Raw genomic sequence first — 22718 nt, forward strand, 5'->3', positions numbered from 1 at the left:
TCACCTACAATGCTTTGCAAAACCTTACAAAACTTGGCCACAATTTTGTCTGGAGACCCAGAGGCTTCCAACTTCCATTCATCCAAAGAACCATGAGACAGAACCAATCCAGGCCTGCTACATTTGCATTTTTAAAGGACTGATATTTGGACTCATGATTTACTTTTTGTATTTTCCTTTGCTAATAACCTAAATGTAAATCCATCTTTACTTGTGTATATGACTGTGTGCATGTGGAAGTGAGTGTGTTTCTCTGCTTTTTCGTTTGAGTGTGTGAATAAACATTATCCTTTCTTTTGATTTAAACTTACCCAAAAGCTTGCTTTGTGTTTGTTATTGAAAATCACAATGCAAAAAGATTTAAAATGCTCCCTCTAAAACACATCTTGTTGCGGATAACCAAGACGTTGAGAAGGGGAAATGTAATCCCACCACCTCTCCTTGTCCATAACAACTTTTAAAATAAATGAAATATTTTTAAAATTTATTTTATGGATATAGTATTTCATATCAGGGTATAATGTTTTAATGTTTTTTTTTCTTATGGGAAAGGTTTTACAGCACCTAATGCAGGTTTTATATTGCTTATAATGGAAAAATCTGATCTGCTTAAAGTTGTTGCATTTAAAGTTTCACTTTTCATTGAATGCAACTACAACGTTAAACAAAGAATTGCTGTAATTGGAGGAGGAGGCTCCGCAAATCTCCTCATCCTCAATGATAGGGGAGCCCAGCACATCATTGCAGAAGACGAGGCTGAAGCATTTGCAACTATTTTCAGCCAGAAGTGCTGAGGAGATGATCTTGGCCTCCTGAGGCCCCCAGCATCTCAGATGCTTGTCTTCAGCCAATTTGATTCACTCCACATGATAACAAGAAATGGCTGAAGGCACTTTGAGCCCTGACAACATTCTGGCAACAATACTGAAGACTTGTGCTCCAGAACTAGCCACGCCCCTAGCAAAGCTGGTCCAGTACAGCTACAACATTGGCATCTACCCAGCAATGTGGAAAATTGCCCAGCTATGCCCTGTCCACAAAAAGCAGGACAAATCCAATCCAGCCAATGACCTCTCCATCAGTCTACTCTTGATCATCAGCAAAATGATGGAATTTGTTGTCACCAGCGCTATTAAGTGGCGCTTACACAGCAATAACCTGCTCACTGACACTCAATTTTGGTTCTGCCAGGCTGTGTTCCTGTCCTCATTACAGCCTTGGTCCAAACATGGACAAAATAGCTGAGGTGAGAGTGATTGTCCCTGACATCAAGGCAACATTTGAGTGGGTGGGGCATCTACAAGTGCTGTCAAAACAGAAGTTATTGGGAATCAGGGAAAAGTCTCCATTGGTTAGAATCATAAAAGAAAATGGCTGGTTTTGGAGCCAATCATCTCAGCCCTAGGACATCGCTGCAGGTGTTCCTCAGAATAGTGTCCTAGGACCAACTATGAGAATGATCACCTCCAACAAGAGAGAATCTAGCCATATCCCTTTGATATTCAACAGCATTACCATCAGTGAATCCCCCTCAACATCAACATCCTGGGAGTTACCATTGACCAACCATATAAATACTGTGGCTACAAGATGAAGGCAGAGGCTGGGAATTTGGTGCTGAGTAACTCACCTCCTGACTCCCCAAGGCCTGTCCACCAATTAGAAGGCTCAAGTCAAAAGTGTCATGAGTACGACCCCAGTAACACTCGAGAAACTCGACACCATCCAGGATGATCACTAGGTCGGTCCCCAACACCACCTTAAAAATTCAATCACTTCACCACCTACACAGTGGCAGCAGTGTGTACCATATTCAAGATGCACTGCAGCAACTTGCTAAACTTGGTACTCTCCAAACCCACAACCTCTGCCACCTAAAAGGGCAAAGGCAGCAAACGCTTGGGAAAACTACCCCTTTTAAGTTCCCCTCCAAACCACATCCTGATTTGGAACTATACTGTCGTTCCTTCAGTGTTTGCTGGCTCAAAATCCTGGAACCCCCTCCCTAATAGCACTGTGCGTATACCTAAACCAGGTGAATGCGGCAGTTCAAGATGGTGGCTCATCACCTTTTGGAGGTCAATTAGGGCTGTGCAACAAATGTTGGCCTTGCCAGTGACGTTCATATCCCATGAAAGAATTTTTTTAAGAAACTTGACAATTGTGTTTGTTTTTTCAACAGGACAATGCAGATCAAAGAATGATAAGGAATGTTCAAAAAGATTAAAGATAGGACTATTTCCAGCAATTGGGTGTCTGGAATACACTCGGGGCCATAAATGAGATTTAGAACAGGAGCAAGAGAAATGTCTCTATATGGAATTGTGACGTTGGCCAATTGATTTCCAGTGCTTGAGGCAGAAATGGTCAACATTTATGATTAGATTGGATGAAGGGATAGGGGAACTGATTGATAATTGTAATTAAAACTATTTGTTCACCTGAAGAATAAATGCTAATGTGGATTAAATTACCTGTTCCCTATTGTAACTTCTATATTTCTATGGTCAGTGAAGTGTCATCATTGTTAAGTAGAACAATGCAGTGACCATAAGACATACAATATGCCAACGACTGCACAGTTGTGGCCCACACTACAAACGACATTCAGACTACCTTCAGCCCCTTCAACTCTGCATACAAAAGGGTTGGTCTCTCACTGAACATCAGCAAGACCAAAATGCCCCCCCAGCCATCCTACAGTCAAGCACCTCCAGTTATTGTCATTGATGGGGATACTTTATGTAATTGAGCACTTCTCATATCTTGCCAGCTGGAAGGAGAGAAGGGGAGCGGAACCTTGGCTTGAGAACCTCCCACCCCCTTCCTTAGGGCAACTCTTATCCTCCGTGTGGCTCCAGGATTGGCCTGCTGGGTCACCTGAGGACATATAAATCATGAAGCCTGACAGACGTCATCCTCCTTGCGAAGGACTGACTATGAGAAATGTGTGCATAGCAAGATTCTATGAACTGCAAAGAATAATGACAAATTTATCTGTTAATACTGATAATACTCGAGGGAAAAGTGTTGGCCAGGATACCAATGAACTTCACGCAGCACCCTTGGATCTATAACATACACCTGAATAGATGATCATGGATTCAGTTTAATAGAAGCCGATAATATCATATAAGGCAACTCTCTTTCCTGGAACTGTCATGTTTTTTTATTGTGCTCTACTCTGAGAATGACTAGTTTATTTTATGTTCTGTGACCTTCCTTTGTGGGGTGAAAGTTATGTTTTGCATTAGTCCACTCTGTATTTTCTGATGAAAGGATTCTCAAGCTGATCATGCTTAAGATCCATAAAATAATGAAGCAATTGTTCCGTGGCATTTAAGGGCCACAAGACTGATAAATACAATATGCACAAGCTCAGTCAAATGTTTAAGAAGCATTCATGACCTTTTTCTAGGCATACAGCAGTACTCCCTCTGAGGAAAACTCAATTCCATTGGTTTGGACAACAAAATGACTGCTTTTCATATTTGATTTAATAATAGGCCTAATAAAAACAAAGCATTACATTACATATGAGTGATTTAAAACATATGGATTTTTAATGAAACAACTTCAGTATCTAGGCAAACAGGCCTTTGAAGGTTCTGAAGGACATCCGTTTTTACCAAGGAAGATGTTGCACAAGTCTTTGTGAAAGAGTTAGTTCAGACACTTGATGCAATTAAAAATTGATGAAGAGGAGGTATTAGATAAGCTAGCCTTGCTTAAAGTTGTTAAATGCTGGCCTAGCCAGCAACACCCACATCCCGTAAATGAATTCAAAAAACAAAGTCACAAGGACCGGATGAGAGGCATCCAAGGATACTTGAGGGAAGTACAGGTAGAAATTGCAGAGGCACTGATCATAATTTTCCAATCCTCTTTAAATACAGGGAAAATTGTAATTGTTACACCCTTGTTCAAAAAAGGTGAAATGATACCAGGTAATTACAAGCCAGTCAGTTTTACTTTGATGGTGGGGCAGCTTTTAGATACGATAATCCGGGACAAAATTAACAATCACTTGTGCAAATGCAGATTAACTAAGGAAAGCCAGCATGAATTTGTTAAGGGCAAAGGGAAAACTTGAGCAGCTTGAGAGGTGATTTGATAGAGGTGTTCAAAATAAAGAGGGGCCTGAACAGAGTAGATAGGGAGAAACTGTTCTCATTGATTGAAGGGTCAAGAATTGGAGGATACCGGTTTTAAAGTTTTTTTTTCTTTTATTCTTTTTGACGGGATCTGGACATCACTGACAAATTTGTTGCCCATCCTTAATTGCCCTTTGAGGGCAGTTTTGTATCAACCTCATTGCTGTGGATCTATGGAGTCAGACAGCAGATTTCCTACCCTAACAAACATTAGTGAACCAGATGGGTTTTATAATAGTTAATGATGGTTTCATGGTCATTACCGAAACTAGCTATCATTTCAGATTTTTTTGATTAATTCACTGTATTTAAAGTTCACCAGCTGCATGTTGGGATTTGAACCTATGTCCCCAAAGCATTAGCCCTAGGCCTCTGGATTACTAGTTCAGTGACATTGCCACCACATCACCATTTCCTCTTGGTAAAAGAAGCAACAACAGCATGAGGAGAAAAGCCTTTGTACACAGCGAGTGGTTAGGATTTGGAATGCATTTCCTCCACCATATTCTCAGGCGGATCAGTGACAGCTTTCAGAAGAGAATTGGATAATTATCTGAAGAAAAGAAAATTGCAGGAGAAAACATGGGCTAATGGGACTAGATGAGTTGCTCTCGCAAAGAGCTGGCACAGACACAACGGGCTCAATGGCCGCCTTCTGTGCTCTATCTATGATTCTATCTCTTCCCTCAACCATTACCACCAAAAACATATTGATAATTTTTCATTGCTGTTTTTGAAATCAACTTGTGCACAAAATGTTTGCTACGTTTCTAGATGCGTCGGCAGTACTTAAAAATAACGCGTGAAAGGTCTATAAATACTTCTTTCAAAAATTTTTCAAAAGTTTTCCCTTTCAGTCACAAGATTTGGATGATTTTTTTTTGTAAGTTTATAATGCTGCATTCTGTGGTAGAATTACTGAAACACGAAGAATGAGAAAGTACTTGATAATGACAGGACAAGGGAAATCGTAATCCAATTGTGTGTTTTTACTTCAGCTGAGTACAAAAATGTTTCTGGAATCTAAAAGAAAGAAGCTTACACTTATATACACCTTTTTCACATTAATGAATTATTCAGTAAGGGGTTAACTTGGGTTTTCTGCATTCAACTAGTTAGTGGCATATATCTTGCTGGGTTAACGTACAAAGTTTGTCTGGCAGACTGAGTTTTGAGAACCAAAGCTGTGGCAACGTAAGCTGTCTTCTATCAGAGCAGTCCTTTCCTCATATTGCAGGGTGGAGACCCATACATTTTCTTGTTTCAGAATGACTTTTTTTAATGTTTGATTTTTAAATCTAATTTTATTATTGCTGATACTGGGTGTTTCTCAATCATGTCTGTCTTCGCCATTTGGGGATTGTTCATGTGTTATTTTTTCATTCTAGTTTGCATGGCTTATACTCTATTTTGATTTTGTTACAAAAATCCTTTTTTAAAGAAGAGAATTCACCATTATTAAGCAATAAATTAAATTATTTTACAAATCATTAAATAACCCCATGCTCTAAATAAAACTGGCTTTGCATGGGATGTTTTGTGGTTACATATGCTTAGTTATATATTTTTTAAAAATATGAGTTCTCTATTGAGAACACTGTATCATGCTTAGGCTTGCCAACTGTGATTAAATGTATTTCCGGAGGTTTCATCACATGACTTGCCCCACACTCCAGCCATTAGTTGGCCAACACATCTATCCTTGTGACACAATGCCTTCCTTTGCCAACTGGGAAGCAAAAAGACTCATTACTCGAGTGGACGATGCTTGACTGTCAGCCAAACAGCCTTTTTCCCCCCCAACATTTTCAATATTCTTATACCAGGTAAAGAGAAATGTTCAAAGAAAATGACAAAAAAATATGATTTTTCTTCAGGGTTGTACACAGCAGTGTCCTGGAGATTGATCATCCAATTCCTGGAGACTCCAGACCAGTTCTGGAGAGTTGGCAACCCTATGCTACAGATCCATTTTTGACGTGCTATTTAGTGTGTGATGGGTAAAACCATTTACAAAATATATAATGAAAACTTCTGCATACAATTCCATTGTGTTTATTTAACAGTTAAGTTAAATAAAAGCAAAATACTGCGATGCTGGAGATCTGAAATAAAACTGTTCCGAAGAAGAGTCATATTGGACTCGACATGTTAACTCTGTTTCTCTCTCCACAGATGCTGCCAGACCTGCTGAGTATTTCCAGCAATTTCTATTTTTATGATAGTTAAGTTATGATAGCTAGTGCCAACCTAGAACTAAACAGCATTGTTTAGCAATATCGCAAAATCTGTAGGGATTGTGCAATGTTTCAATATTTAAGGATATCTCAACTGGGCTGCAGAGGAACTTGGAGTGGGAGGGGAGAGATCCAGTTGTCGTGGTCCACGTAGGTACCTACCATATAGGTAGAATGAGGAAAGAGTTTCTGCTGAGGGAATACGAGCAGCTAGGGGCTAAATTAAAAAGCAGAACCAAAAAGGTAATAATCTCCGGATTACTACCTGAGCCACAAGCTAATTGGCACAGGGTCAATAAGATTGAAGAGGTAAATGCATGGCTCAAAGATTGGTGTGGGAGAAATGGGTTTGAATTCATGGGACATTGGCACCTGTACTGGGGAAAGAGGGAGCTATTCCATTCGGATGGGCTCCACTTGAATCAGGCTGGGACAAGTGTCCTGGCGAATTGCATAACTAGGGTTGTAGGTAGGGCTTTAAACTAAATAGTCGGGGGGAGGGTTCAGTTGCATGGAAATATAAAAAATCAAAGTTTAAGGAGAGGGTAAGAGTGCAGGTTATTGATGAGGCTGATTGTTACCATAAAGTGAAAGGAAGGGACAGAGTGTGTGAATGCCATATTGCACCAAAGAATCATATAAGAGTAGGGAAAATTGACAATAGGGCAAACTTAAACACTTTGTATCTGAATGCTCGTAGCATTCGGAATAAAGCTGAGTTAACAGCGCAAATAGAGATAAATAGATATGATTTGGTGGCGATTACAGAGACGTGGTTACAGGGGGAACAGGTTTGGGAGTTGAGTATCCAAGGGTACTCAGTGTTCCAGAAGGATAGGCAGGAAGGAAAAGGAGGTGGTGTAGGTTTGTTAGTAAAGGAAGAGATCAGTGCTATGGTGAGGAATGATATAGGCACTGGAGAGCAAGACGTAGAGTCAGTCTGCGTAGAAATAAGAAATAGCAAGGGAAAGAAGTCCCTGGTGGGAGTAATCTATAGTTCCTCAAACAGTAGTTCAGCAGTAGGGCACAGCAAAAACCAGGAAATACTAGGAGCATGTAAGAAAGGTACGGCAATAATCACGGGTGATTTTAATATGCATATAGACTGGACTAATCAAATTGGCAAGGGTAGCCTCGAGGGAGAGTTCATAGAGTATATTGGAGATTGTTTCTTGGAGCAATATGTTGTGGAACCAACCAGGGCCTGGTCCCTATTCTGGATTTGGTTTTGTGTAATGAGATGGGATTAATTAATGATCTCATAGTAAAGGATCCTCTAGGGAAGAGTGATCATAGCATGCTAGAATTTCAAGTTCAGTTTAAGAGCGAGAAACTTTGAGTCCCACACTACTGTACTGGAGTTATACAAAGGTAACTACATAGGCATGAGGGCAGATTTGGCCCTAGTGGACTGGGCAGGAAGACTACAAGGTAGGACAGTTGATGAACAGTGACAGATATTTAAGGAGACATTCAATTCCTCCCAAGTAAAATATATTCCAAAGAGGAAGAAAGATGGTAAGAGGGGGGAAAAGCATCTATGGCTAAGCAAGGAAGTTAAAGATAACATAAAGGCAAAAACTAAGGCATACCAAATTGCAAAGGTCAGTGGCAGGCTGGAAGATTGGGAAACTTTTAAAGATCAACAAAGGGTTACTAAAAATATAATAAAAAGAGCAAAGGTAAGTTATGAAAGAAAACTAGCGCAAAATGTAAAAACTGATAGCAAAAGCTTCTACAAGTGTATAAAAGGAAAGAGAGTAGCTAAAGTGAATGTTGGTCCCTTGGAGGATGAGACTGGGGAATTAATAGTGGGGAATGCAGAAATGGCAGAGACGCTTAATCAACATTTTGCCTCAGTTTTCACGGTGGAGGACACTAGTGCCACCCCGATAGTAACAGGTAGTGCAGAGGGTATAGAGAAGGAGGAACTTAGAACAATCACCATCACAAGAGAAAAAGTACTGAGCAAACTATTGGGATTAAAGGGTGACAAGTCCCCAGGACCTGATGGCCTACATCCCAGGGTCTTAAAGGAAGTGGCAGCGGAGATAGTGGACGCATTGGCTATAAATTCCAAAATTCCCTGGATTCTGGAAAGGTTCCAGTGGATTGGAAAAAATGCTAATATTCAAAATGGGAGGGAAGGCAGAAAGTAGGAAACTATAGACCAGTTAGTTTAACGTCTGTCGTTGGGAAATTGTTGGAATCCTTTATTAAGGAAGTAGTAATGGGGCATTTGGAAAGTCAAAATGCAATCCATCAGAGTCAGCATGGTTTTATGAAGAGTAAATAGTGTTTGACTAATTTGCTAGAGTTCTTTGAAGATGTGACAAGCAAAATGGATAATGGGGATCCTTTGATGTAGCATATCTGGACTTCCAGAAGGCCTTTGATAAGGTGCCGCACAAAAGATTAATACACAAGATAAGATCACATGGAGTTAGGGATAATATATTAGCTTGGATAGAGGTTTGGCTAACCAACAGAAAGCAGAGAGTCAGGATAAATGGGCCTTTTTCTGGATGGCAAACTGTAACTAGTGGGGTGCCACAGGGTTCAGTCCTTGGGCCCCAAATATTTACAATCTATATTAATGAATTGGATTCAGGGGTAGAAGGTACTTTAGCTAAATTTGGAGATGACACCAAAATAGGTGGGAAAGTAAATTGCAATGAAGAAATAAGAAATTTACAAATGGATATGGGCAGGTTAGGTGAATGGGCCAAAATTTGACAGATGGAGTTTAACATGGGTAAGTGTAAGGTTATCCATTTTGGTTGGAAAAATAAAAAGGTGACTTATTATTTAAATGGAGAGAAACTTCAGAATGCTTCAATGCAGAGGGATCTGGGTGTCCTCGTGCATGAATCGCTGAACTGGGTGTCCTCATGCATGAATCGCTGAAATTTAGTATGTAGGTACAGCAGGTAATAAGGAAGGCAAATGGAATTTTGGCATTTATTGCTAAAGGAATAGTGTATAAAAATAGGGAAGTGTTATTGCGACTGTACAAGGCATTGGTGAGACCGCACCTGGAGTACTGTGCGCAGTTTTGGTCCCCTTACTTGAGGAAGGATGTAGTTGCATTGGAGGAGGTTCAGAGGAGGTTCAATAGATTGATTCCAGAGACGCGGGGCTTGTCTTATGAGGAAAGATTTAGCAGTTTAGGCCTATACTCGCTGGAGTTTAGAAGGATGAGAGGAGATCTAATTGAGATATATAAGATGCTAAAGGGGATAGACAAAGTAAACATGGAGCGGATGTTTCCCCTTGTGGGGCATTCTAGAATGAGGGGCCATTGTTTTAGGCTAAGGGGTGGTAAATTTAAATCAGAGATTAGGAGGAATTACTTTTCTCTAAGGGTCGTGAATCTGGAATTCACTACCTCAGAGTGCAGTGGATGCCGGGATGCTGAATAAATTTAAGGAGGAGATAGACAGATTTTTAATTAGTAACGGGTTGAAAGGTTATGGGGAGAGTGTGGGAAATTGGAGTTGAGGCCGAAATGAGATCAGCCATGATCGTATTGAATGGTGGGGCCGGCTCGAGGGGCTGAATTGCCTATTCCTGTTCCTAGTTCTTACGTTCTATTGTTTAGGTAGAAAACACACTGTGAATCATATTGTTCTTACCTTTGCAAAAACGTAATATCGCTGCAGGTAATTTCTGGAAATTCCCCATGGGACAAACATGTCTCTCTGCAATGTCCGAGTAATAATACCTACCTTAAATCTTGGCAGCCAAGAGTATTGTGTAAGATTTGAGCATTTTAGGAATGTTTGTGTTTTTTTTAATGAACTTTTTCTGTTTCTTTCCAGCTTCAGACTGGACTTGAAATGAACAGAATACTTATAGGATCCTGTTCTACAAAAAAGAAAAAGAAAACCAAGAAAAAGAAAGACATTGTGAAGGTGCGGGGGGAAAATGACTGAAATTATTTGTAAATTGTTATAATGGCAACTGTTACTGCATTTTCATGAATTTAATTTCAACAAAGCTCTTCTAAATTCTGTTCATCTTTTTAGATGTTCTCTAAAAGTCCTATACAAGGACAGGTTACACAGTTCCTTGTTTTATTTCTGGCTGTAAAGCTCATTAGTGTTTTTAGTATGACTTTCTCAAGCTGAGGTAGAATTATGCCCCAGTATTGGGGCAGGAACAGAGGTGTGCAGGCACATAATTCGGTACTGCCAACCAGTTTGCTGCTGCCATTTTGACTGTCTGTGATTTTGCTGAGGAGGGGGAAGGCGGGACCCAGCAACCTCCACCAATTCGGTTCGGTGCCCAATTAACCTTTTTAATTAGCTTGAAAGCTCATTAAGGGATAGTTTGTTATTTTTGTGGCGAGGTGCAGGTTTCATAATGGATCTGAAACAGTCCAAGTAGAAGGAGGTGGCAACACAGTGGGGAGCCAGTCATGGCCACACCATTTAATTAGGTCGGCTCATAAATAGGTTGCATGGCTCAGTGGGGCATAACCATTGGCATACTGCTGCCATTGGGTGAGCAGAGTTAGCGGAGCAAGTGGTCTGTACACGCTAGTCAGTGGCGGGATTGTGACCCTCCAGGGATTGTGAGGCCATGGTGGGGGGTTGGGGTTCATTAATCATTTGTGAGTGCAACTGACCACAAGCAAGGCAACAGCTGGACGTGGGATTAAAAAGCAATGAGTATCATCATCCTCAGGAGCAGATGCAGAGACCAGGCATGAGAAAGGAGAGGAACAAGGGGCTGGAAGGCAACGAAGACCATACGCTCAGCAGACAGTGTGCCGAAAAAGATGCTACCTGGACATGTCCGAGAATCGGTGCTGGAAGAGACTGTGCCTATCTTGCAAGTGACAGCACAACATTGCATCTTGAAGATCACTGTTGCTCTATTTGCAATTTCAAACAAATGGTGCTTCGCAGGCACAAAGGTCATGGATTCGTCTCCATCTGTAGATCCCCATCGGAAGAGAGCATCATCAATTGCAACCATGTGGCCATCAAGGTATTGAGTGAGTAGCAGGTGAGATTCATCAACAGGGAGACCTTCCGCTCTCTAAATGTTCAACTGGTATGTGACCACAACAAGACCTTTATACCTGTGTGTGCTCATTATCCTGGAAATTTGGTAGTAGCTCTTCATGCCATCACTTAAACTCTCTGGATGGATTCCAGAGGACAAGACATATCCCTTGAAGAGATTGCCCCTTTTCATGACCCTGAGACAGAGCCGCAGACATGCTATAACCGAAGCCACCTGCTCACAAGGACCAACATCAAGCAGGTCATCAGGCTTCTGAAGATATGGTTCCGGTGCCTGGACCTGTCGGATCCTGCCCTTCAATACCCTTCTGCAAGGGTCTTGTCCATTGTGGTGGATTGCTGTGCTGCCCATAACACCATCCTCCAAAGCAGTGTGGACTTTGAAGAGGGTGAAGTGCCAGATCGGCACAGTTCATTGGAGGTGGAAGAGAAGGGAGTTGCAGAACTCATGCTATGCATGGGAAGTAGCTGGGGTAGGACTGAATCTGGAGTGAAAGCTCACACCAGGATGGCCTGAACCACAGGGTACATCTGATCCAGGCATGTTTCACCTGAGTACTCCTCATCCAGCAGCACTATGCTCTGGCACTTGCTCTGATCTGCTTGTGAGAACACAGCCATCAAACACACAACCTTGAATAGATCAATTCTTACGGGCAATACATAGTACACTTCTCTACAGCGATCCTGGTGTCTCCATTCAAAGATCACTGCTTCCCTTCACTGCTTCCCTATTTTCTAGTCTTGACATTAAATAAAGTAAGTTCACACATCTGGGATCATGGGTCAATATTTCCATTGTGCACATTGTAATTTATTACTAACAATCTCAAACAAAATTAACCCAGTGAACCACTTAGTCCGACCACTTCTACATGGTTCTGCTCTTGTGGCCTCTGACGAGGTGGAGGCATCCTGCTAGCATATGCCTGCTTGCAGCTGAGATGCATGTGGTGGTTGTCCTTGTCATGGTGTCAGTGGCATCTCCAGAGGCAGCTGCATCACCGTCGATGCAGGGTTAGTCTCCATAACAAGAGCCCTGCTGCGTAGTTCAGAGGAGCCAAAGAGGAGGATGATGATAGCATCCCATGAACGGTGGCACCCTCATCCTCTGTTGTGACTGCCTCAGCTCTTTGGCACTCTGAATCACCAGAGGTGACCGCCAACTGGGGCACAACTGGCATCTACTCCATGTATCTTTGCGCCATCTGGTCCACTGACATGTCAATGCTACACAGCATTGCATGCATTCTGTGCATGTCACTGTGCTGTTCTTGCATCCATTCAGAGTGCTGTGCATTGGTTCTCCATGAGGTTGGCCATTCTCTCAGTGGAGGAGCTAAAGGCACTGAACCATGATGGTACATATGTGTTGAATGGACTCATCCATTCTCAGCCCAAGACTCTGTACTGCCTCCGGGAACTTCAATATGTGGGCACACATCTTGGGCTGCTGGTCAAAATACAGCAGCCTTGCTAGTGATTTCTGAAGCTCTGCATCTACACCCAGCTGAGCATGACTGTGTCAGTCTTCCATCCTCCAAGGGTGACTGCAACAGCTGCCTCCACCTCTGCCTCTGTCACCCCTGCCTGCTCATTCGTGACCTGCTCCTCACCCAGTGCCATCCTTTCTAATCATGCACAAGGACCCACCAACATGGGTGCATCTGCACTGATGGAAGATGTGCTTAAGTGATGTGACAGTGCCTTGTGTTTGTTCTGTCTTGTCCGAGATCCCTGGTGCTGCTGCAACAGTATGGGCATGCTCACACAATCCACCACCTTGTGAGAAACATGGAAAGACTGAGTATTTACCTGTGATAGTAGATGCCTCTGCAGAACTGAGGCTTCCAATGCAGCTGAAGCTTTGAACTGCAGTCAGGTGGGGAGGACTGCACTCCATCCCTTTCATCTCAGTATCTATTCACCCTCTTCTCCAGGTGTTCCTATCTCTCCACCACTCATTTCTACATGTGGCGACAGTCTCGCAATGTCCATTGCTGCTGCCTCCTGTGCGCACCCTGTCCTTTGCATTTTGCATTTTCTCCTGCAAGGACAAAAACGAGGGAGCTAAGGCAGTACTGGCCTCTTTCACCAATATCAGTGGCTCATTTATATGAGAAGTTTCATCTAACAGTGCTGCCAGGTCCTCAGCAGGGATAGGGCTATGAGCTACGGTGACAGGTTAGTAATTACCCAGTGCACACATCTCTTCCATGTCCAGGTGTATCATGAACCCACAAGCTACTCAGCTGGTATTTCTGCTAGTGGCTATATAGCTGGAGCATGCCATATTTGGGTGTTACTTTGCATTCCCCTTGACAGTACAATGAAGGTCATTAAACCTTTTGTGGCACTGGACCCAGGTCCTCAGGATGACATTGCGGCTGCTGACATGTTCTGCCACTTCTAGTTAGGCCTGCTTAGTTTGGATGGGTGGCCACCCTCCAGGAACAAGACTTCTAACCTCTCACGTACTGTGTCTAACATCACCTCAGGAGCTGCATCAGTAAACCATGGGGCAGCCCTGTCATAGGTGCCAAGAATCTGCCACTCCTGCTGATTTCTGCCTTCCATTTGATGTGCAAGATGGCTGTCATCACGTCTTTAAATTAGGCCCACACTTTAAGTCTTGCTTCTGTTCCATGTCCGCCACTGCTATTTGACTGCCATGCCCACTTCAGCCAATTAGTTGCTGACTCCGGGGAAAATTTTGGCTGTGACTACATTCCCCACCCCCCCACCTCCAGAAATGGTTCCAATGACTGCCTCCTGGGGAGAGAACTCAGAATGAGTGTGCTAGGATGGAATGGTGAATGTGAGAGGGACAAAGGGACCAGGTAGGGTGGGAGGGTGAGTGTATGTCGGTACTGGTAGAAGGGGCAGAGAGTGGTTGGCGGGGACACAGAGGCAAACACAGACCTGAGGGTGGGAAGGAGGAGGTCGGTAGGTCAGTATGGATGGGGGTGGGATTTTCAGGAAATTAGGGAACGTGCAGGTTCACCTGGACATTCGTGACATTCGGGCTGTAGGGTAACGAGGTGGAGGTTGAAGGTGATGCCGGGGGGGTCGACTGTGATGGGGGAAAGGACATGGATGACTGGGGCAGGGGAAAGGGTAGAGGAGCTTACAAGAAACTTGACTACGACCATGTGTTTTGAATCGAAAGTGAGCAGAATCTTGTGTTGGACAGGCATAGGTGCTGCATGGGAGTACGATGAGTGGGTGGGCAGAGATGCAGGTCAGCTCAGATGGACAACTGAAAGAGAATCCCAGCAGGCAGCACTGAAATGCTCAGGACAGTGAGATGACTGTGATGAATGAAGGCTCCTCGTGTATGGGAGAGTGCTTGCACGAGGCCCTGCCACACACACGCTTCTCCCTCCAGAATCACTCGTGGTCCGGTTTCTTGCAGCTGAAATGCTAGTGAGGGGTGGGGGGCTGCTGCAGGGGGAGGACTCGCAAAGCCTGTAAATGAAGCTGGAAGACAACATTACAGTTATTCAGTGAAAGTGAATATATTTTCAGATCATGAAGTGACTCGTGTTTACCCATGCAACCGCTTGTGATCAGAATTTCTTAACTTTTCTAGGTATATCACTTCTTCTAGGTGCTGCCCTGACATCCGCAGAAGGGGTGGAGACAGCCTGTGCAATTGGCCCTGTTGCCTTTGATGACTTCTGCATGTGTCTTCTGGAGAGCCGAGGTCTTGAGGGCCCAAGCTTACTTTGGCTGTCCTCTGTAGGCCAGTTGCTCCCTTTGCAGTGATAAAGGCCAAGGCTGAGGGGGGTAACAGGCAAAAGGGGACTTGAGAGCGGACAGCCTCTGAGATTTCTGACTGGATGACCCAGGAGTGCCCAGCTGCTGTTGCTCCTCCCTTCGGGTGCCCGAGGGCTCCAGCCTGACTCCTTGGGGGATGGAGCACCTGAGAGACGTCGAGATGCCCTGTTCCCCCCTCGCTTTGCCACTACAGGAACTCACCCAGGCCTATTGCAATGGAATGCAGGTCTGCGCACATCTCCGCGATCTGCTGGACCAGGGTCTCCATGACATCCGCCATCCTTCCCTTGGAGACCTCCATGCGCGCTCATGTTGGGCACCACTTCATCGGAGAGCAGGTGAACGCACTCCTCCGATTTGCGTGCCACTCTGATCGGGGCTCCCTACAGCTCTGTGTGATGCTCCCCCTGCCTTCCGCTGACTCTTGACGATGACTTGGAAGGCTGAATCCAGAGGCTCATCATCTGACTCGGATCTCACAGATGCCTTTTCCCCAGCAGCACTCCAAGTGCCGGGGAGCTTGGCTGAACCCGTCTCCTCCTGCTGTGGACACGTGTCCATGCGGTGACCACCAGATTGTGAACCCGAGCCTGCTCTAGATCTAGGTCCCACTGCAGTGTGTGTCTCTGAGCCGGTGGAGGGTGTGGGGAAGCACTGTGATGGGTCTCCCAGGCTGCTTATTTCAATGGAGGAAGTGTCCTCTTCGCTGGAGATGAGGACCTGGATGGAGCTGAGGGACTTGCTGGCCGAGGGCATTGGTTGCTTGGCAGAGCTCCCTGTGAACCAAAGTAGAGATAATTAGTGCATGGCAGCAGAGTCAAAAACAGGAGAGAGAACACTAACAGTTGCGTTGAGAGAGTGATGATCTGGTGCAGGACCCTCAGGTGGGTGTTCACCACCGATCTCGCCGTTGCTGCAGGTGCTGTCCATGTCCTCACCAGTCAGCGCGATGGCACGCTCCTCGAAGTGAATGAGGGGCCTAATGTTGGTCACTGCACCCCGGTCTGGGACCTCTCCCTCCTGTTGTGAGCCAGCTTCTCCTGAACATGGACAGGGAGCGTGAGCAGGGTGCATGCCACTGCATGGAATGTTTATGCGGTGAGCGGAGTCATGGACAGGATGAGGACACGAGCTCCAGAGGATACGAGCCTGATGGAGATGTGAAGGTGTGTGTGAGAGTTAGTGGTGTTGTCCCTTGAGGTCTGAGATACACGTGTGATAGATTTGGGAGTGTGTGTTGAGAACGATGAGGTTGTTGACTTATCTTGGTGGAACGGGTAAGAGCATTCATCCTCTTCCTGCACTGGATGACTGACCTCCTCTGTGTTCCGTTGGCACTGACTACTGTTGCCACTGCCTTCCAGGCCTGATTGGTGACTTTGGACCTCCTGCAGCCAGAGTGGGGGTAGAGGAGTTTGCATCAGCCTTCTATTACGTCCAGCAGGCGCCCCAAAGAGAGGGCTGCCATCATCTTTGCTTTTGGGGCCATCTGGCCTGGAGTAGTCCTGACGTGTAGACATGAAGTAGGCTGCGCTCTAGTGCACTTTAAATATGACGCCTAGAGTGAGGGAGCACTGAGGTCACGGTGTGGCGGACAAATCCGAGGCCACACGCCAACAATCTGGTGTGTTTCCTGTGAATGCATTATTAATGAGATGGAAGAGGACGATATGGCCCGAAAATCCACTATTACGGCTGGCGGGTAAAACGTTGTTTTTCACGCCTGCTACCGCACTTAGTGCAAATCTGGGTGATTCCGCCCTATATGCCAGTTAGCCTAACTTTACCATTGAGAAAATGCAGGAAATTGTCGCTAAGGAAGTAATAGCAGGAAATTTAGAGAATCATAATACAATCAAGCAGAGTCAACATGGTTTTGTGAAAGGGAAATTGTTTGACACATTTATTAAAAGTTCTTTGAAGATGCAACAAACAGGGTGAATAAAGGGGAAACAATAGATGTAGTGTAGTTGGATTTGCAAAAGGCATTCGATAAAATGGGACATAAAAGGTTACTGCACAAGATTAGAGTTCATGGTGTTGGGGGTAATATATTAGCATGGATAGAGGATTAGCTAACCAACAGGAAACAAAGTTGGGATAAATGTGTCATTTTCAGATTGGCAAATGTAATTAGTCAGATGCCACAGGGATCTGTGCAGGGGTGTCAACTATTTATGATCTGTATTAATGATTTGGATGAAGGGACAGAATAGCCAAATTTGATGATAACATATATAGGTAGGAAAGCAAGTTGTGAGGACACAAACAGTCTACAAAGGGATATAGATGGATTAAGTGAGTGCTCAAAAATTTTGCAGATAGAGTATAATGTGGGAAAATGTGAGGTTGTCCACTTTGGCGGGAAGAATAGAAAAGCCGATCATTATTTAAATGGGGAGAGAATGCTGCGGTACAGAGGTTCTAAGTGTTCTTGTACATGACTCGCAAAAAGTTAGCATGCAGATACAGCATGTAATTAGGAAGGCAAATAGAATGTTGGCCTTCATTCCCCTTGCGATAGAGTATAAAAGTCTTGTTGCAACTATACAGGCATTGGTGAGACCACCCTGGTGTACTGTGTAGTTTTCGTCTCTTTTTAAAAATTATTCGTTCATGGGATGTGGGTGTTGCTGGCTGGGCCAGCAATTAATACCCATCCCTAATTGCCCTTGTTCAGAGAGCATTTAAGAGTCAACCACATTATTGTGGGTCTGGAGTCACATGTAGGCCAAACCAAGTAAGGACAGCAGATTTCCTTCCCTAAAGGGCATTAGTGAACCAAGTGGGTTTTTACGACAATCGACATGGTCATCATTAGACTTTTAATTCCAGATTTTTAAAAAAAATTTAATTCAAATTCCACCATCTGGGAGTCAAACCTGGGTTCCCAGAGATTTACTCTGGTTTACCAGTCCAGTGACAATACCACTACGTCACCACCGCCCTCTGTTAAAGGAGGGATATAGTTGGGTTGGAGGCAGTTCAGAGAAGGTTCACTAGATTGATTCCTAGGGATAGGAGTAGTAATAGAAATGGTACATACATCTGCTTCCCACTTACTGTTTCTTATTTTTATTTATTTGAATGATTAAAACTGATAATGTCAAACTGAATAGGTTTCCAGCATCCTCAGTATTTTGCTCTTATATGTTTTAAAGAAGTTCTTCAAAATTTAGCCTTTAGCTCTCCTAATTGTTTTTAAACAAGGAATCTCTTTTTACAGAATGAGGTGAGAGGAAAAAACTCTTGTTCACTTCGTGTTTGGCCAGGCCTTGCTGAATTTCCGTTTGTCGCTGGCACAGTAAGTTTAGAAAGTGAAGTTTTAGGTCAGTCTATTCTTGCGCAAAGAGAAGACAGATGAAAGTCATCATAATTTCAAGCACCACTGGTGTTCTTGGGAGGGTGATGATGTTAAGAGAGATATGATACTGCACCAAGTTGTGCAAAATTATTTTTCAGCCTATTATTTCCAAATAAAAGGGTATGACGATAGAGCTGGCTAAAGTTAACTGGGAAATTAGATTAAGGGATAGTTCAGTTGGGATGCAGTGGTAGACATTTAAGGAGTTACTTTATAACACTTGGCAAATGTAAATTTCAGTGAGAAATAAGACTGTAGGAGAAGGATGCATCACTTGTGGCTAACTAAGGAAGTTAAAGATGGTATCAAATTGAAAGAAAAAGTGTACAATTCTGTGAAGATTAGTGGCAGGTCAGAAGATTGGACTGAATTTAAAAAATCAGCAAAGAATGAGTAAAAATGTAATGAGGAAGAAATTGGAGTACGAGAGAAAGCTAGCTAGAAATATAAAACTGCTAGTAGGAGTTTCTACAGGTATTTAAAAAGGAAAAGAGTAACTAAAGTGAGAATTGGTTCTCTAAAGTGAGACTGGGAAATTAATAATGGGAAATAAGGAAATGGCGGAAGTGTTGGACAGATATTTTGAGTCTGTCTTCACTGTAGAAGATACAAATAACACCCCAGAAATACTTGAAAATCAGAAGGTGAAAGGGAGGGAGGAATTTAAAACAATTACAGTCACCAGGAAAAAGGATATTGAGAAAATTATTAGAACTAAAAGCTGACAAGTCCCCAGGTCCTGATGGACTGCATCCTAGGCTCTTAAAAGAAGTAGTTGCAGATATAGTAGATGCATTGATGCACTAGATTCTAGAAAGGTCCCATCGGATTGGAATATAGCAAATGTGACCCCTCTACTCAAGAAAGGAGAGAGACAGAAAGCAGGAAACTACAGGCCAGTTAGCCTAACATCTGTCATGGGGAAATTACTAGAATCTATTATTAAGGGCACTTAGAAATTCTCAGTGCAGTCAGGCAGAGTCAACATGATTTTGTGAAAAGGATATCCTGTTTGACTCATTTATCGAGTTCTTTGAGGAAGTAACAAGTAATGAGGATAAAAGGGAACCTGTAGGTGTGGTGTACTTGGATTTCCAAAAGGCGCTTGATAAGGCACCACATCAAAGGTTACTACACAAAGTAAGAGCTCGCGGTGTAGGGAGTAACATATTATCATATAGAGAGGGTTGGCTAGCTAATGGGAAGCAGAGAGTAGGATAAATAGGTCATTCTCAGGTTGGCAAGCTCTAACTAGTGGAGTGTTACAGGGATCAGTGCTGGGGCCTCAACTATTTATAGCCTATATAACTGACTAGGATGAAGGGACTGATTGTATGGTTGCTAAATTTGCTGATGACACAAAGATAGATAGGAAAGTAAGTTGTGAAGAGTCTGGAATCTGCAAAGGGATATAGACAGGTTAAGTGAATGAGCAAATATTTGGCAGATGGAGTATTCTGTGGGAAAGAAGAATTGAAAAGCAGAATATTATTTAAATGAAGAGAGATTGCAGAACACTGAGGTACAGAGGGACCTGGGTGTCTTGTACATGAATCATAGAAAAGTAGTATGCAGGTACAGCAAGTAATTAGGAAAGCAAATGGAATGATGTTGTTTATTGCAAGAGGAATGGAATATAAAAGTAGGGAAGTTTTGCTACAGTTGTAGGGCATTTCTGAGACCATCTCTGGAAATCTGAAAAAAAATCAGAAAATGCTGGAAAAACTCAGCAGGTCTGGCAGCATTTGTGGAGAGAGAAACAGATGCTGCCAGTCCTGCATTTCGAGTCTGTATGAACCTTCTTCAGAGCTCTGTTAGTCTGTGGAATTCTCTTCTACAGAGAGCAGTGGAGGCAGGGTCATTAAATATTTTTAAGGCCGAGTTAGATTTTTGACTGACAAGGGAGTCAAAGGGTCTAGGATGTAGACAGGAAAGTGGAGTTGAGGCCCCAATCTGATCAGCCATGATCTTATCAAATGGCCGAGCAGGCCCGAGGGGCAGAATGGCCTACTCCTGCTCCTAATTCATCAGTTTTTATGTACTGGAATGGATTTTCTATTTATGCATGTCAAATGCAGATGTAATGGTAATTGCTTACCCACAAGGAAGCACATAACCACAATTGGATTTTGTACATTCCCTAGCAGGCAATTAATAGAGTGATCATGGAGGAGCCTTAGGGGCTGGTGCGCAGGTTCTTTCCTCTTGTAAAAATATGTGAAGGAGGAAAGTAAGAAACTTTAAGATTCTGTGCTCCGTCATTAGGAGATTTGGTTAGTGGTCAACGACTGTCTTCCACAGTGGATGCTCGGGGATGCAGTGATCAACCCTATGTTCCCTCATTATTGCACATTACATTGGTGCTGCTGTATTCCACTGGTATCCTTTTGTTTTCCTTCTATTAAGATTATGTAATCAAATAATTTTGCCAATGTTTATTTGATAACTAAATTGATCATATTCTGCTATCTAAAACTACAGCATGCAGCAGGAGTGTCCCATGTGAACATTAAAGCCGTTCTGCATTTGGAGTCTTTAATTGAATATCCTCAATATTTTGAGCAGCTTATTAAAACATATTCAGTTCCATGAAAGCTAAATTTATTGAGTTCTTGGTGTGAAGGAATGTGCTATTTTTTTAATCCATCCTTAAATTGTGCTGTTTTGTGTTCAAGTCCATTAGTTCCAGTCATTCTGTCACAGCAAATGTACAGAATGTTTTCCATCTGATGAAGCATTATAACACAATGATGTCTGATGGAAGACAAAAGCTCCCTGTGCAAAGGACTCTTAAGAATTCACGAAAAACAACTTATGACAATGGCAAAGTGAAGAATGAGGATCTACGTCTTGTATCGTGCTATTCCTCCTCCTCTTCACCAACTGAGGGGCTCTCGGAGATCCTCTTAGCATTGCAGGATGAGCTGGGCCAAATGAGCTTGTAAGTATGGAAATCTAATTCTAGTCCATTGGTTGGTTCAGCAAGTTACCGAGCAAAGTACACAACTGAGGGAATAAAACTATCCATTTCTACCTTAAATTGTTTCAACACTATTTGTCTTCATTGCCTCCTGGACAATCTGTTCCCTACGTTCATTATCTTCTCCATACAGTAATTGAATTTAAACTGTCTGTATCTTCTCTCTTCTAATGTTGAAACAAGGAGCAGGAGTAGGCCATTCAGCCCCTCGAGCCTGCTGATCTGATAGTAACCTGAAATCTGCATCCCACCTAACGCTGATAACCTTTCACCGCCTTGCTTACCAAGAATCTAATAGTGTGTTCATGTTTTAGCGGGGCTTGTAAATAATGGAATTTGACTGAATAGGGATGCTTCACTTTTTTAGCGCGGTTACGGCTTGGTCTTTTTTTTAAACAAACACCACTCTGAGTCGTTTGGCAGTACGGAACTTGAGTATTGCAGAAAAAAAGATTTTTTGTCGAAGCTTTTTGTCTTGCAAATCGCAAGAATATACCAATGTCAGGGGAAGCAACATATTTATACCGTATGAGAGAGAGTGCTGATTGGTTGGCAAGCGGACTCTGATTGGTAGAGGCGTTGCCATGGAGAATGCACCAGTGATGGTGACTGACAGTTAACTGGTAAGCATTGTTTGAAATTTAGAGCAGGCAACTTGACTCTGGTTAAGACATTGCCTGGGGAATGAACCAGTGAATAGATGTCACTTATTTTGCTTAACTGAAACCGGTGGAATGTGCGTACATGAAAAGGCCCTGTGTATTAATATATGTAGCTTCCAGCACATAGAAATAAATATTTACCATTTGATAGCCATTAAGGAGACATTGCTGCAGGAGGACTTGGATTGGGACCTGAATATTGAAGGGTACAGGATATTTAGGAAGGACAGGAAGTGAGGAAAAGGCAGAGGGGTGGCTCTGTTAGTTAGTTAGTTAATGATAGTATTAGCACATTAGAGAGGGATGACCTAAGTTTAGGAAACCAGGATGTGGAAATGGTTTGGGCACAGCACTGCAAGCCCAACTGATAATCTTAAATTGGTTGTCAGTGTAATTCTTAGCACACTGAGGATTATTTAGCAAATGTTGTCCAGTCATGGAATCACATCTAACATTGGACACTGTGTTTTGAGTTTTGCAAGCATGGGCTTGGTTGGGTACAGTCCAT

General features: G+C 43.1%; 1 protein-coding gene across 5 annotated transcripts in view; it reads left to right on the top strand.

The window, feature by feature from the left end:
* The window catches only part of cep57l1 (centrosomal protein 57, like 1), a 64369-nt gene that overhangs the window by 31410 nt on the left and 10241 nt on the right, over positions 1 to 22718 (top strand). For 4 of the 5 annotated variants that reach the window (XM_078542560.1, XM_078542559.1, XM_078542562.1 and 1 more), the window contains 3 exons: positions 10213 to 10305; positions 18431 to 18508; positions 21244 to 21509. In XM_078542560.1, the coding sequence (XP_078398686.1) occupies positions 10213 to 10305; positions 18431 to 18508; positions 21244 to 21509 (437 nt within the window). The remainder of the gene's footprint in view (positions 1 to 10212; positions 10306 to 18430; positions 18509 to 21243; positions 21510 to 22718) is intronic. The other variant, XM_078542561.1, reaches the window with a different exon arrangement.

Source organism: Cetorhinus maximus, chromosome 5 (genome assembly GCF_964194155.1).
Source record: "Cetorhinus maximus chromosome 5, sCetMax3.hap1.1, whole genome shotgun sequence".
NCBI lineage: Eukaryota > Metazoa > Chordata > Chondrichthyes > Lamniformes > Cetorhinidae > Cetorhinus > Cetorhinus maximus.